Source organism: Rattus rattus, chromosome 10 (assembly GCF_011064425.1).
Source record: "Rattus rattus isolate New Zealand chromosome 10, Rrattus_CSIRO_v1, whole genome shotgun sequence".
Classification (NCBI taxonomy): Eukaryota; Metazoa; Chordata; class Mammalia; order Rodentia; family Muridae; genus Rattus; species Rattus rattus.
Window position 1 is genome coordinate 12,476,674 of NC_046163.1, and position 14,427 is coordinate 12,491,100.

Consider the following 14,427-nt stretch of genomic DNA (forward strand, 5'->3'; position numbering starts at 1 on the left):
ATCCCACCCTGCCATTCTTTAGCCTGCCTGGCTCGCCCATCTTTTGAGGTGTTCTACCAGCCACCACGGTGTACCCTTCCTTTGGTGTGGCCTAATCCCTTTCTCCTGAGTTACACTGGACCAGGCTGGCATCCTTCAAGACTGCCTCAGAGAAGAGACAGTTTCCAAGGAGAAGATGACATGAATGGCCATGTTAGGCCTGGCTCTTTGACCACAGGTCTCCTCACCTTGCCCTGCTAGGGTCTCCTGTCCAAGGTTTAAAGGCGAGGGATAAATTAGGTATTTGACATCAGGTATATGGGGGTAGGTCTCCAACGCAAGAAAGTGTCACTATATCAGAAACATGTCCAGTGGTGACTCACGGTTTGACTTCCATGGCCCATTAGAATTCAGAGACCATGAGGGAAGAAAGTCCTGTTTATTTATGCTGCTTTCTACCTGGCCCTCAGGTTCACAATCTCGTTCTACAATCAGTCCTTCCCACTTCACAGTTGAGGTAAATAAGACTCAAGATTCACATAGGGACTCATGCTCAGCTAGAGTCCATTCAAGGGGAGGACAGAGTTGAGTTGTTTAATTCCAAAGATGGTGACGCAACCACACCAAGAGACTCCTCCAGAGCTCATCCTGGGGCAGTGCCTCGGTGAGGCAGGACTGCCCTGTTGCCTGGATTCTCAGAAGTGGCCTGAGCTGACTTTTGCCCTCCACATCTGTAGTAGAGAGTCCCGACGGGTGGTGTAGGGCAAATGGTCGATGCGGAACCAGTGTCTGGGAACAATGTTTCCACTTGGTGTGTACAGCTTTTCCCCTTGTCTGCCCAGAAGACTGCGTAGGGCTAAGTTGCCTGACAGAATCTTCTCATAGAATTCCACTCCACCCCGGACATAGGCTGCAGACAGAGAGGCCGTGCGGCGGTCCAGCCAGCCTTCCAGGGCAACAGTGAGGGAGTCTTTGGAAAAGGCGTAGGCCACATAGCCTACCACTATTGCCACCAGGTTGAAGGCAGCTCGTAAGCTCATGGGGCCTCCGTAGAGACCCAGGGCATGCTTGGCACCCACACTTATTGCCCATGTTCCTGCTAGGCAAGCAGGGGCTGGCAGGGTCTGTAGGGCAGCCATGCCACTCTCCAGGTATACCACCTCCTTGGCCAAGGCAAACTTCTGGGCATCATGAGACAGGGTCAGGGCATCTCTCAGCCTGGTGCCTGCTGGGCTTTGCCAATCCACTTTTTGCCCATGTATGACCACAGTGTGGTCAATGTTGGTCACAAGGCCACCCAGGAAGATGGCGGGGATGCCTACCACAGCCCCAGCAGGCAATAGTGGGAAGCCAGCACTCACAGGCTGAAAAGTGAAGGCAGTGAAAGGCTTGTAGCAGTGACCTGAAGGGACACCTATGTCCTTTAGCACCTCTTGGAAGAGGCTCTGCAGCTGAGGGGAAAGAGGAGCTGGCTGGCCCTGAGGCCAGTACTGGTAGAGCCACTGGACTGTGGGATCTGGGAAGAGGTGAAATGAGATTTGAACTCCAAACAGGCCCACACAGGAACCCACCAACAGGCTTGTTCTATGTCTCTGTATAAAGACTGCAGCCCTCCACAGAGGACCAGCCATGAGTACCGCCTCTGCTGATAATTTAGCCAAGAACAGGAGAAGTCAGTCGATGGTTCTGTCAGGTTGTGGACTCCACCACCTCTGGGTCACACAGTTCTTAACTGAAGTGATGCTGCACTGTGGTTGAGAGTATGGCTTCCATCCAGTCAGACACCTCAGGTTTCACGGAATCAGTTGTTCATCTGCCAGCCAGATGTGTAGCAACTGTGATAGGTACATACAGAGAGGACATTTCAGTGCCTCACAACATATAGAGAGGACATCTCAGTGCCTCACAGTGGTGGGCATCCTGTGGCAATGCCTGCAATTACATATTGCCATGGCTAGACACAGCACTAAGTATTCAACAGCCTCACTCCATCCACCACTCATCCCAGAGTAACTCTAGCTGACTTATGAATGAACCAAATATTTAATTCACACAGACGCAGTTCTGAGAGCACTGCGTGTACAGCTGTCCTTCCGTGGCTACAAAGGTTTATTTCCAGGATCCCCACAGATATCAAAATCCAAAGACCATCAGCTGCTTCATAAATAGCAGGCATTTGCATATGAGCTCTTATATACATATGCCCACCTCTCACATACTTTAAATTATCTCCATACTACTCGTAATACCCACTACGACATGACACCACATATAGAGCTAGACTCTATAAAATGTCTGCATGCTTAGCAGACACAATTTTTCTTGCATATTTTCAGTTCTTGGCTGATTGAATATGCGTCCACGGATACAGCCAGCCAACTGCACTAGGATATACTTGTCATACTAATAAACACGGGGAAACTTTAAACACACACACATTTATACATAAATACACACTGCATGTGCATATCCTTAGAGGATTAGATTCAAGATCCCCAAACGTTCCAAGATCTTCACGTGCTCATCTCTTGCAAAAACGGCTTAGTATTTGTTATGACCTATATTCCGAGTGCCTCTGCATTCCTCACAGTACTTATTACAATGCAAATGCTACGTATGTTGCTGTGGTGCTATATTGCTTAGGGAGTAAAGACCAGAAAATAAAGCCATGTTCAGTACAAGTAAAAAATTTCCCCCCAAACAGTTGTTCATAGGTAGCTGGTGGTATCACCAAATATAGTCTGAGGATGCAGATGATTCACTGGACGCAATCTAAGAAAAAAAAATCCTCCTCACTCCAGAACCCATACCACAACAGATGGTTTCCAGCTGTGAAAAGGGATGCGGCTGGACAGGTATATTGATCAGAATCCCAGGAGGCAACGCCATACCCTGAATAGCATCCCCTCTACCAAGCTCCCATGGTTGAGGTCACATTTTCATTATCTTAGGAGGTGGCTGTATTTGGAGCTTAGGACTATGAGTGACTAGGAAACAGAAGGTTCTTGGGATGGCAATAATCAAATCTCAATGCTTTCAATCTCAGTTTAGGACACATACAGAGAGAATACCACGTGAATATCGAGGGGGAAAGATGGTCACTTGTTAGCCAAGCAGAAAGGCCCAGGGAGCCAAGCCTGGCCACACCCGCGTCTTGGACCTCCAGCATCTGAAACTAAGGAAAAATAAACTCCTGTCTGTCGGAACACGTGTCATGTGACACTTTGGTTGGCATGCTCAGTATTTGATCACAGGCCGTTAGGGGTCCACAGCAAGCGGTTCACTTTAAAAATGTTATCTATTACATATACACAAATAGACCATCAACCTAACTCATTAGCATAGTTCAAACTGTTTTGCTGGTGGTCGTTTTTACTTTTTCTTTGAAACAAGGTCTCACAGGCGCACTTTTGAATATTCTGGGCGCCTTATTTCGTTAGGGATTATGTCACTAATTAAGGCTGTTATTTATCTTTGGATAAATTTCACTTTATTCCTATCTCTGTGAAGCGTTTGAATAGCAATGTCCTACCACAAACGAGACGCAGGATTCTGCATCACATAAGCTAACTCATTCTTTCCAAGAGGAAACTGAGGCTAGAAAAGGCAGGGTCCTTGGGAGGGAACCAAAAAAACTCTCCCGGGTCGGCCTCTCAGTCTCGCAGGTGGCCTGGGAGCGGGTGTAGGATTCTGGCTTTAAAAGAGATCCCAATGGGATTCCACCCTGACAAGCACAGGGCTGCTTCCAACAACCGGAGCCTGACTGAACCCGGAAGCTGGACATCGGAGAACTCCTCCGCTCACAGCCAGGAGCCGGACCTTACCTCTGTAGCAACCTTGGAACACGCCGCTCCTGCACTAGACTGGGCAGGCGCAAAGCACGCTGGTCTAGGGACTTCGGGGGCGGGGCCGTTGCGAAGGGGCGGGCCGTTGCGGGCGGAGCTTGGTGTAGCGCTTCTGCTGTGGTCCTGGCTGTCACCTCCCTGGAGTCAGCTCTCTAAGTCTTATTCAGAGGGAGTAGAAGCAGCTTGAGGATTTTGTTATCTAATTCAACCGTGTCGCGGCGCCTGTCCGGGCTAAGATAGAGACTTGCTGGTCCGGATTTCTGTCAGTGCAGAATACGTATCTGTGCAGTACACTGGGCAGAGAGCTAAGTTTAGTGAGAAAAGCGAGGACAGGAAGGTTTGGAATTTGTGCCCATGACCGCTGCATTCCGAAGGTCAAGTGACCTTGTGAGGCCTGCAAGAAGTGCGGTGTAGACCAGATTAGAGTTAAGTAAGAAATACTAGAAGGTACACCCAGTAAATGGTAGATGCATGGATAGAACATGTATGTGCCCATTCGTTTAAAAGCCAGAGGTGAACTTGGATGCTGCTCCTCAGGTGCTAGCTGACCAATTTTTTGGAGATAGGGGTATCTCACTGGCACCTGGGGTTGAGTAATTCAGGTAGCCTGCCTGGTCAAGCTTGCCCCAGGGATCTGCCTGCTTCTTTCTCCCGAGTGCTGGGATAACAAGCACACACCATTAACGACCAATTTTTAATTTTTTTTTTTTAGTGTGGATGCTGAGGCTTGAGCTCAGGGCTGCATGCTTTAGTGGCAGCCACTTTACTACTTGAGCCATCTCATTAATAGTTGGAGGAGTTTTCTAAAACACAATTCCAAGGGATCTTTGGGTGTTGATACCCACTACTACTAGTGTTTTAATTACTATTCAGTAAGTTAGAGTCATATGTTTATCTCCTATTTTTAAGCCTAAAAGTGTTTACAAATATTACCTTAATACATCCAGGAATCTCTGGGTAAAGATATTATCCCACTTTGTTACAGATTTTCTTCCTTATTTATATCTCACGATTTCCATCTTTAATCAAATTTCCTGAGGCATCTCAGGCCACACTTTGGTTGAATGTAGCTTGTTTTTGTTTTATTTTGTTTTGATTTGCTTTTTTTTTTTTTTTTTTTTTTTGAGACAGGGTTTCTCTTTGTGTCTGTTCTGGAACTCCTTCTGTAGACCAGGATGACCTCAAACTCAGAGATCCAAACCTGCGCCTATGTCCTGAGCGCTGGGATCAAAGGCCTGCACCACGGCTACTGCTGCAGCCGCCACCAGCTCCACCACCAGGTTTACTTAGTTCTTGGATTAGTCAGAGTTCTCCGGGGAGCTAGAGCCTGGCGTGTGAGGGTGTGTGTAAAGAAGCTTAATAGAAAGCATTGGTTCCAGGGGCATGGTGGCAAGGATCTTTAATCCCAACACTTGGGAGACAGAGGCAGGCAGATCTCTATGGTCCACACAGTTAAGAAGGCCGAAGACTTGAGATCTGTTCTCATATAGTTGAACAGCCAAGACTGCTTATAGCCCAGCACTGGTCAAAACCAGAAGCCCCCAAAGCAAGAGAACCAATGCAAAAGTTCTTATCTGGCTCTTAGTCCAGAGCTAGGAAAACACCAATGTCCCAGGCTGGGTGCTTTGCTTATCTTGGTGAAGCTCTTATGGCCCTTAGCTATGCCCCCAGGGGGGTTGGGGGGGGAGAGCTCTTTCTTAGACCAGACTGCTGTGGTCCTGTCAGGCATGACATTAGCTGTGGAAGGGACTAACCCACAGCCCACCGACATGAGGTATAAGGAACAATGCATAGCCAGTTCAAGGCTTCAAAACAGGACATAAAGATAATGGTGGTCGTTGACTAGCTGGTGGCCCAGGTATGGAGACAACAGTGCTCTCCATTGCACACCTCTACACCAAGGGGTAAAGTCGGTGCCCCAACAGCAGCCCTGACTCCTGGCCAGATGCACTGGGTGGGTCAATGTCTGTCACGGAGCAGGGAGGTCATTGGAAGTCCTCACCCCTCTGAGAGAATCTATGGGCAAGTTAAGGCTGCTGAGGAGACAAAGATATTTTCTTCAGCATTGTAGCCTCTGGGACGATGCCTGTGCTTTAACCCCTCACCCATGCTCCTGTAAGAAACCCCCGTGAAATTCACTGTTACACATGGAGACATGAAGTGGAAGGGAGAGTAATCAGGAAGAGGAAGCAGACTAGTGAGAGGGGAGGGGGGCGAGAAAGGGTGACTATGATGAGCATTATGTACATTCGTGAAACATAATCACAATGAAGTCCCATTGTTTATTAGGCCGGACCCAGGATGGGGTAGATTTGTATCTCTCGTTAATCTGTCAGATGCAAGGAGAAAGACCACTGACCCAAATCATAGAGCCAAATTAATTAAAGCAAGCTTTCATTATCCATGTGCATGGTCTCTCTCTCCCTAAAGGTAGGGTTCAAGAGATCAGCATTGGACATGGGTAAGGTAAGGGTTTTTATGATTCGGGAGCAGGAGGTTTTGAAAGGGGGGATTTGGCAGGCAAACAGGCGGGGCTGTAGGATCAGAACATAAACGACCTCCTGCAACAAAGACATGGTTGAAGGTGGTTATAACAAGGTGGCCACGGCAATAGATGGTTATACTAACCTTTTGAAACAAAGGTGTGGTTGATGTTTCTTGGAAAAGGCAGTCCAAAAAACCATTTGTACTTAAGGTAACAGGTGGGGCATGGGCCTATCTTTGAGAAACGTATTTAATTATAAACAGGAATGAATCTAGTTCGTCTTTTATAAGATGGATTTCAAGGCTAAGGTGGAGGCATGCCGGTTTATCACTTTGTATAAGATGTTCACTGTTGGTTACTGGGGCTAGAGCCCTCTGACTACTTTCCATATGCACCTCAAGGTTTTGCTTTTTAAAATGTATGTGTATATGGGGTATGTGCACATATGTGTGCATGCATGTTTATATGTATGTGGATGTGCATGTGTGCATGCCAAGGATTAAGGCTGATGGTGGGTGTACTCCTCAGTCACTCAATTTGCCAGTCTGGTAGTCTAGGAGGCCTTCTTGCTCTGAGAAGCCATGGAGTGGGTTACAGGCAGGCTACCATGTCCACCAGGCTTTAACATGGGGTCTCAGAAATTCAACTCTGGTCCTCACACTTGCATGGCAAGTGTCCTCTCCTTGCTGACCTGTCTCCAACACTCCAAAGGAAGCTGGCCAAGCCCAGCCTTAAAGGTTCACACTTTCTGAGAGAGAGGGTATAGTTCTGGCTGAGCAGCTCATGGTTGGGCATCCTTCTGCTCTGCCTTGGCCTGTTTCTTTCTCTGCGTGTTTGTGTGTGCAGGTTCATAGAGACCAGAGTCAGAGGTCAACCTCAGATGTAGTTCACACACACACACACACACACACACACACACACACACACACACACCTCGTAAATGGCAGTGTTGGTGACATTGTCCTAAACAGGACTGTGGCACGGTAAACAGGATTGTTATCAGAGAAACAAACCTAAAGATGGCTTTGTTTAAAGGAGAAATACATCTCCTAAGGTGGTTCCTGTTTTACGGGAACTGTTACTAGGAGCCCACCAGAGACGAGCACCCAGATACAGTTTACCGCCAATTGAAAATCTTTGTTCCAGCTGGCTGGGACTACACTCAGCTATTCCAGACCCAAATGTAGTGTTGTTTTGGGTAAGGGTTTTTTTTTAAAGGCACCCCCCAACACACACACATCCAGGTATCTCAATTGACAGCTGCTGGGAGACGTTTTACAGAAGCAAGTAACTCAATAGGAGCTAAGATGAACAGTTAGCTGGCCAGGGAGGCTTGCACACCAGGCAGTGTGACAGCAGCTAAGATACATTTTCTGGGACATCTTTACCACAGGTTCCTAGAATAGACTTGGGTAATTTTCCATGGGGTTTTCTATCAGGGTGATCAAGTTCTAGTTAAACCTAAAGGGGCCTGAGCAAGGATAGAACATGGAGGAGCCTCTGTACTCTCTTGCCCTGTCACAGACCTCTCCTGACCTTCCCTCAAAGGTCAACTACCTTGGGCAAGGACACCTAGTTCCTAACCTGTATCCTCTCAGATCCCCAACCTGCTGACTGTTGTTGGGAAGCACTGCTATTTAAGGTCTCAGTCCACCATGTCGGGATAGCTCCTCAATGGAGGACTCCCTTTGCCGCTCCACCTTACCTGGGGAGCTGGAACCCACACCGTCTACCTCAGAAAGGTCATGTAGTCCTTGACAAACCTACAAGTTCAATTGCCCCTCCTTCCCCAAAGAATCTGCCCAGCAAAGTACCTCAGATTCCTGAACCACCTCTCCGTGCAAATGAGGCATTTTCAGTACGTTAAGTTCCAGCCAAAGACTTACATTCACCCTGAAAACTCCTTCCTACTCTCCAAGGTTCATATATTGCCCTCATCAACCCTAAATAGAGTGCATGCCCACAAGCCGTTTCACTGAAGACCTGCTAAGAAAGCTGTTTCATTGAGTATGTAAGGCTCGAAGTGAGTCTTAACAACCAGGAGGCCCACGCCCCCTAAGTGAGACACGAGAATGGAGTTTGATGCAAATGCAAGAGGTTTATTTTTCTGGCATCCGGGTTGACCCTCAATCAGCCCTTCGTGGTGAGTGACTTAGAAGATGACCCTGAATGACTATAACAAGCAGTTTTTATACTTTTTAGGGGTAGAGGTTACATCAAGGTTATAGTCTAAACTTATTGGCTAAGTATATTAACCTTAGAATCTAATGGCTAGCAAGCATGCCATGCATTCAAACTCTATCTGGGACCAGAGGGTCAGGTGACTATCAGTCAGTACATTCCGAGATTTTTCAAGAATGTCCCTGCTCTTCCCGAGAACTGTGGGTGGAGAATGGAACTTGGCCTAGCCTTGACCCAAGATGGGAAGCTGGTACTTAGCCTAATCTTGACCTGAGGAGGTGAGTGTAAGACTGGAGAAAGAGCCTAAGGTTCTTCAAGTACTGTCTAAAGGAGCTGTAACACTCAAATCCTCAGAGAATCCCCTCCCCACTCTCACCCCCGCCTCTCCATTCCCACACCCTGGAGCTCCCAACCAGACCAGGACCCTGCAGACCCCACCTGTTCCAGACTCTGCTTCATCTTTCCAGCTCTGTACCTGGACGTGGAATGCTGAACCACAGACTCTTAAATCTGCCTGCTTTTCTACTATTGCGTACTTCTCTCTGCTTCCCCACCACACAAAAAGTGGCCTTGGCCCTCTGATCCCCGGTAAACCTTTTTGTTTTCTTCCCCAGGAGTGCTCTACTTAGTTTCTCTGTGCTATGGCTGACTCAGGTGCTATCTACTTTGTTTATTGATTGCTTTTGTTTTGTTTTGTTTTTGAGACAGGGTCTGACTGTGTAGCTTTTGTTTGCCTGGAACTCGTTATGGAGACCAGGCTGGTAAGGAATCACAGACATTTGCCAGCCTCTACCTCTCGACTGCCAAGATTAAAGGTGTGCACCCCCATGCCTTCAGGACTGCGAGTCAGGCAGACTCACAAGCTCTCAGAAGACTGTCTGTCCCTCTCTCTCTCTGACAGCTGGGGTCCCAGAATCAACAATGAGAACAAAGGGGGGCTGGGGGTGTGGGGGGCAGGAGGCTGTAGCAGCAGGGATCCCAGACTGTGGGAACAGGTAAGGAGGGTGGGGAGGACAGGAGGCTTGCAGGTGGAATTAACTTGAGCAATCTGGTCTGAAATAATCTGGTCTGGAATTTAGCATTTCTCTTCTGGGATCCTGGTGCTGAATACTGAGGAGCCCACTGTACCAGGAGAAATAGTGTTACAGACTCACAGAAAGGCTCTCCATAGGGTACAGTCTGATCAGCCCCTAGTTTAAATCTAACAGTAATGTTAGTAAGCATAAGACATTAGTAAGTGTAAGAAAAAGCGAGCTGCCAGATCTTCAGAAGCAAGTGCTGTACCTGAGATTCCCACTCAGTCAGGATGCATCCACTATCCTCGGGGAACTTGGTGACCGATCCCAGAGAACCTCCCTGAACATCACACGGGCCAATGAATGCAATGAAGGAGTTTTATCCATGGCATCGATCCCCTGCCTCTTTTCATATACAGAAGATCTGAAGAGGGAGCGGAGAATGCTCTTCTGATGATCTGAAGGTGGTTTGCTTGGTGTAGAAATTGAGGCGACAACTTTCAAGTCAAGAGATGTATTTCTTGTAGCATCCACTAGAGGGCACAAGGTCTCCAACAAGTTCAATGTAACCATTCCAAGGAGTGTGGTCTTGAGGCTAAGTAAGTGTAGGACCCCAGTTATGCAGTGCTGGGATGGAACTTAGGCTTCACACAGGCTCCACAGCACACCACCATCTGAGCCACATCTTGACACCCACCCCATGGGATGGGAGATGAGAGGCCACCCTGCAGGTGACTGTTACAGGAGTCAGCGATGGATTCCTGTGGTCTCCTGGCAGTCAAAGGCTGTCCTGTCCAAAGGAGTGAGTCGTGAGAGTTCTGGAATCAATGTCAGCACGTGGGCACTTGTGTGTGTGTGTGTGTGTGTGTGTGTGTGTGTGTGTGTGTGTGTGTGTGTAAGACACAGATTTTTGACAATTTATAATTACATATTATTGATGGCTCATCTTGGTTGTTAACTTGGTGGGATTTAGAATCATCTTGGAAACAAATCTCTGGATATGTCTCTTACACCGGGTTCTTTAGAGAGGGATTGTCTAGGTTAAGTTAATTGAGATGGGAAAACCATCCGACAGAGGACATCACCATCTTTGGGCTACAGTCCCAGGCTGAGCAAAAAGGAGGAAGCGAGCTGCGTATTGGGGTAATGTTTGGGTGCACTGTACGAAGGTTGTCTCTGTATGATTCATATGTTGATTCTGTACGGGCAAAGAGATGACTAGTGGCTGAACTTAGGTACTGTCTGTCTTTCTTTCTTTTTTTCTTTTTTTTTTTTCTTTTCTCGGAGCTGGGAACCGAACCCAGGGCCTTGTGCTTGCTAGGCAAGCACTCTACCACTGAGCTAAATCCCCAACCCCACTGTCTGTCTTTCTTATGGCTGATCACCTGCCTCCATATTTTGTAAACATACATCTTCCTCACTTTTGATTGGTTTAATAAAGATCTGATGGCCAATAGCTAAACAGAGAAAAGGCGGGACTTTCGGTGAGAGATACATGCTATGGACTATGGGAAAATCAGGGACGATTCACCGCGGGTGGTGACGCAGAGGAGGTAGGACACCCAAAGGGCATGGGGGGAAAGAAAAGAGACAGAGACAGAGAGAGAGAGATAGGGCTGGGCTGGGGGGAGGTGGGCTGGAGGGGGTAATGGGCCACATGACAGATGTGGACTACATAGTCAGTTTAATTGGTTTGTATGCGCTACCTGGGAGGCAGACCCAAGCTTTTATAAATAATAAGTCCCTGTGTCGTTATTCGGCAGCTGGTGATAAAAGGACAAAATAAACTCGATTTGTCTCCATTTAAGGACCAGGCCTGATTTCAGAAAGAAGGCCACAAAGCACCAGTTCCAGGAACAGATCCTAAGTTCCAGGAACAGATCATGAAATTCAGAATCAAGGTCATAAAACCCTCTCCCAAAGAACAGCCTGGAGATAACCACCGAATGGGGAAATATCTTATCCCAGGATGGGCCATCTGTGCTGGGCAGCCTGATGCCATCATATGGTTAAACAGTCATGACGTAGGAATGCAGACCATTGACCACCTGTGACCCCTAGCACTCACTAATGAATTTTTAATGAAATTTTATATTACCTAATCCTTCTAGAGAGTTTACTCCGTTCCCCGAGTTAGGCGTGTGTGCCTTTGTCTGGGGTCAGTGTAGGCATAAATTTCTTGCAACCTACTTTTAATAAGTTTTCAACCTCTCCTCGAGCCCACCTCCAAGCAGAGGTAGTAGAAGATAAAAGTTATTAGGCTATGAGGGAAGTGGACCTGTTCAGCAGTAGCTCCTTGGGCGACAGTTCGATCTTTTCCCTCAGCAGTTCAGTCCCGTAGCAAACACCAAATATAACCCAGCAGCTGCAGAGGCACACAGGGAGGCAGACGGCACACGGGAACCAACAACCACAGCCCAGTCCTTTCGGCAGGCAACCTCCAGCCACGAACCAACAGCTACAGTCCTGAAGAAGCTGCCAGTCTCACCAGCCGGTCCCAGGCAAGGCTGCAGGCGCTGCAGGCACCTCATGAGCAGTTCATTTCGTGTTTCTCTCAATAGTGGTGTTACCATGAGCTGAGTTCAACAGCACTATGTAAGGTGAACCAGTGCGTGCCTGTCATTAGCAAAGAATAGCGAGGTGGAACAAATCCAAACCAATGTTCAGTGCTTGTCTCCCACTGTCCGTGCAGCCATATTCACACTCCTTCATCTTGTGTCCTATCCTTTCACCTGTGTGACCCAGCAACACGCCATTTGACATAACTTTCTGTCTTAGTTAGGGTTTTACTGCTGTGAACAGGCACCATAACCAAGGCAAGTCTTATAAAGGACAGCATTTAATTGGGGCTGGCTTACAGGTTCAGAGGTTCAGTCCAGTATCATCAAGGAGGGAACATGGTAGGATCCAGGCAGGCATGGGGCAGGAGGAGCTGAGTTCTACATCGTCACCTAAAGAAAGCCACAAACAGCCTCAGCATCGTAGGAGAGGAGGGTCTCCAAGCCCACCCCACAGTGACACACTTCCTCCAACAAGGACACACCTTCTAATAGTGCCACTCTCTGGGCCAAGCATATGCAAACCATCACACTTTCCAAAGAAACTAGAAGTTTCCACTTCAGGCCACCATTTTGAAAAAATGGTTGACCCCTGCATCCTAGTTGTTTCTGCAGAATAAATGCTCTTTGCCTTTTCATACTATCCGAGTCTGGGGTCTTCCTTCAGAGATTTTCGGACCCTTATAGCAGGTCCAAGAAGACTGCAACAGTTGAGCACCAATGTTTACCTCTCCCTGCTTCCTGACTGTGGGTGCCATGCAACCAGCTGCCTCATGCTCCCGCCACCATGCCGTCCTCACCGGATGGCATGTCTTTCCTGCCATGGTGGACTTTAGTCATTGGAACCATGAACCCAAATGAAACCTTCTCCCCTTAAGTCATTTTTGTCAGGTATTTTGTTGTAGCAACAAAACAATTGCATCATACATACATACATACATACACACACACACACAGAGTAGGGAAAAGAATACATCTGGCTCAGTTAGGGTTTACTTCTGTGAACAGACACCATGACCATGGCAACTCTTTTTTTTTTTCTTTTTTTCGGAGCTGGGGACGGAACCCAGGGCCTTGCACTTGCTAGGCAAGCACTCTACCACTGAGCTAAATCCCCAACCCCCCATGGCAACTCTTAAAAAGCAAAACATTTAATTGGGGCTATCTTACAGGTTCAGAGGTTCAGTCCATTGTCATCAACGCAGGAGCATGGCAACATCCAGGCAGGCATGGTGCAGGAGGAGCTGTTACATCTTCATCTGAAGGCCGCTAGGAGAAGACTGGTTCCCACAGGATTAAAGCCACACCCATAGTAACACACTTCCTCCAACAAGACCACAAATAGTGCCACTCCCTGGGTCAAGTATATTCAAACCACCACAACATCCAATCACAAATGGATAATTTTGTGCATGACAGAACCCAAACCCTATCAACCACCCTCCCCTGCACATATGAATGGAATTCCATTGAGAAACATAATTAAAGACCTGAATACCAGGTTTCCTGGCATCTCTACAGTGACTTCCCATGCCCCGTGTGCTTCTGGGAGTTCCGTAAGTTTCAGATACTGTCCAGCTCTTCCCAAGTATATCTGCGAGTTCTAGTTGTCTCACAATGGCCAGTGCCAGTGCTAGCCCAGTTCTGCTACCAGCACAGCTACTCTGGGAGCCAGTGTTCTCCCCAATGTGGATTTTCCCGAAAGTGGTGGCTAAGGCCAACGTACTAGAGAAGTTCTGGGCAGAGGTGGGAAGTTGGATTCATCTGACACCATAAAAGACACCCAGAAACAGCTACAGGAGCTTAGGCATTAGACTCTCGTGTGTGCATGTGTGTGTGTGTGTGTGTGTGTGTGTGTGTGTGTGTGTGTGTGTGTGTGCGCGCATGCATATGTGTATAGAAGCTAGAGGCTAACCTCTGGTGTGATTCCTTGTGATGCCGTCCACATTGTTTTTTCAGACAAGGTCCCTCACTAGTCTGGAATTCACCAAGTTGGCTAGACAGGCTGGCCACTGAGTCCCCCTTCTCTGTCTCTTGCCTACCGGCATTGGGATTAGAAGTATATACCATTATACCAGTGTTCTACATGGTTCTCAGGATCAAATTCAGGTCTTCATGCTTGTAAGGCAAGCACTTTACTGACTGAGCCTTCTCTCCAGCCCCAGGCTGCTGGCCTTTGCCATGTTGACTCTTGGCTTGTTCAAGAAGGCTTCATTTCTGCACAAAGGCTTGCACTAAGAATCTCCCAGCACAGCCATCATAACAGAATATTTTTATTTTCAAAAAGAAAAACATAGTTTAAAGCAGGGCATCCGCATTTTAATTCTTGTCTCTAGAAACTTTAATTGCAAAAGAAGCTCGAA

General features: G+C 47.6%; 1 protein-coding gene across 1 annotated transcript; it reads right to left on the minus strand.

Annotated features, from left to right (window-relative positions):
• Nucleotides 1–364: 364 nt before the first annotated feature.
• Nucleotides 365–3,876, minus strand: Tmem177 (transmembrane protein 177). The gene is made up of 2 exons (XM_032915535.1): nt 3,804–3,876; nt 365–1,814 (listed from the first exon to the last, which is right to left on the minus strand). The coding sequence occupies exon 2, from the start codon at nt 1,608–1,610 to the stop codon at nt 675–677; it is 936 nt and encodes a 311-aa protein (XP_032771426.1). The 5' UTR covers nt 1,611–1,814; nt 3,804–3,876; the 3' UTR covers nt 365–674.
• Nucleotides 3,877–14,427: the final 10,551 nt, after the last annotated feature.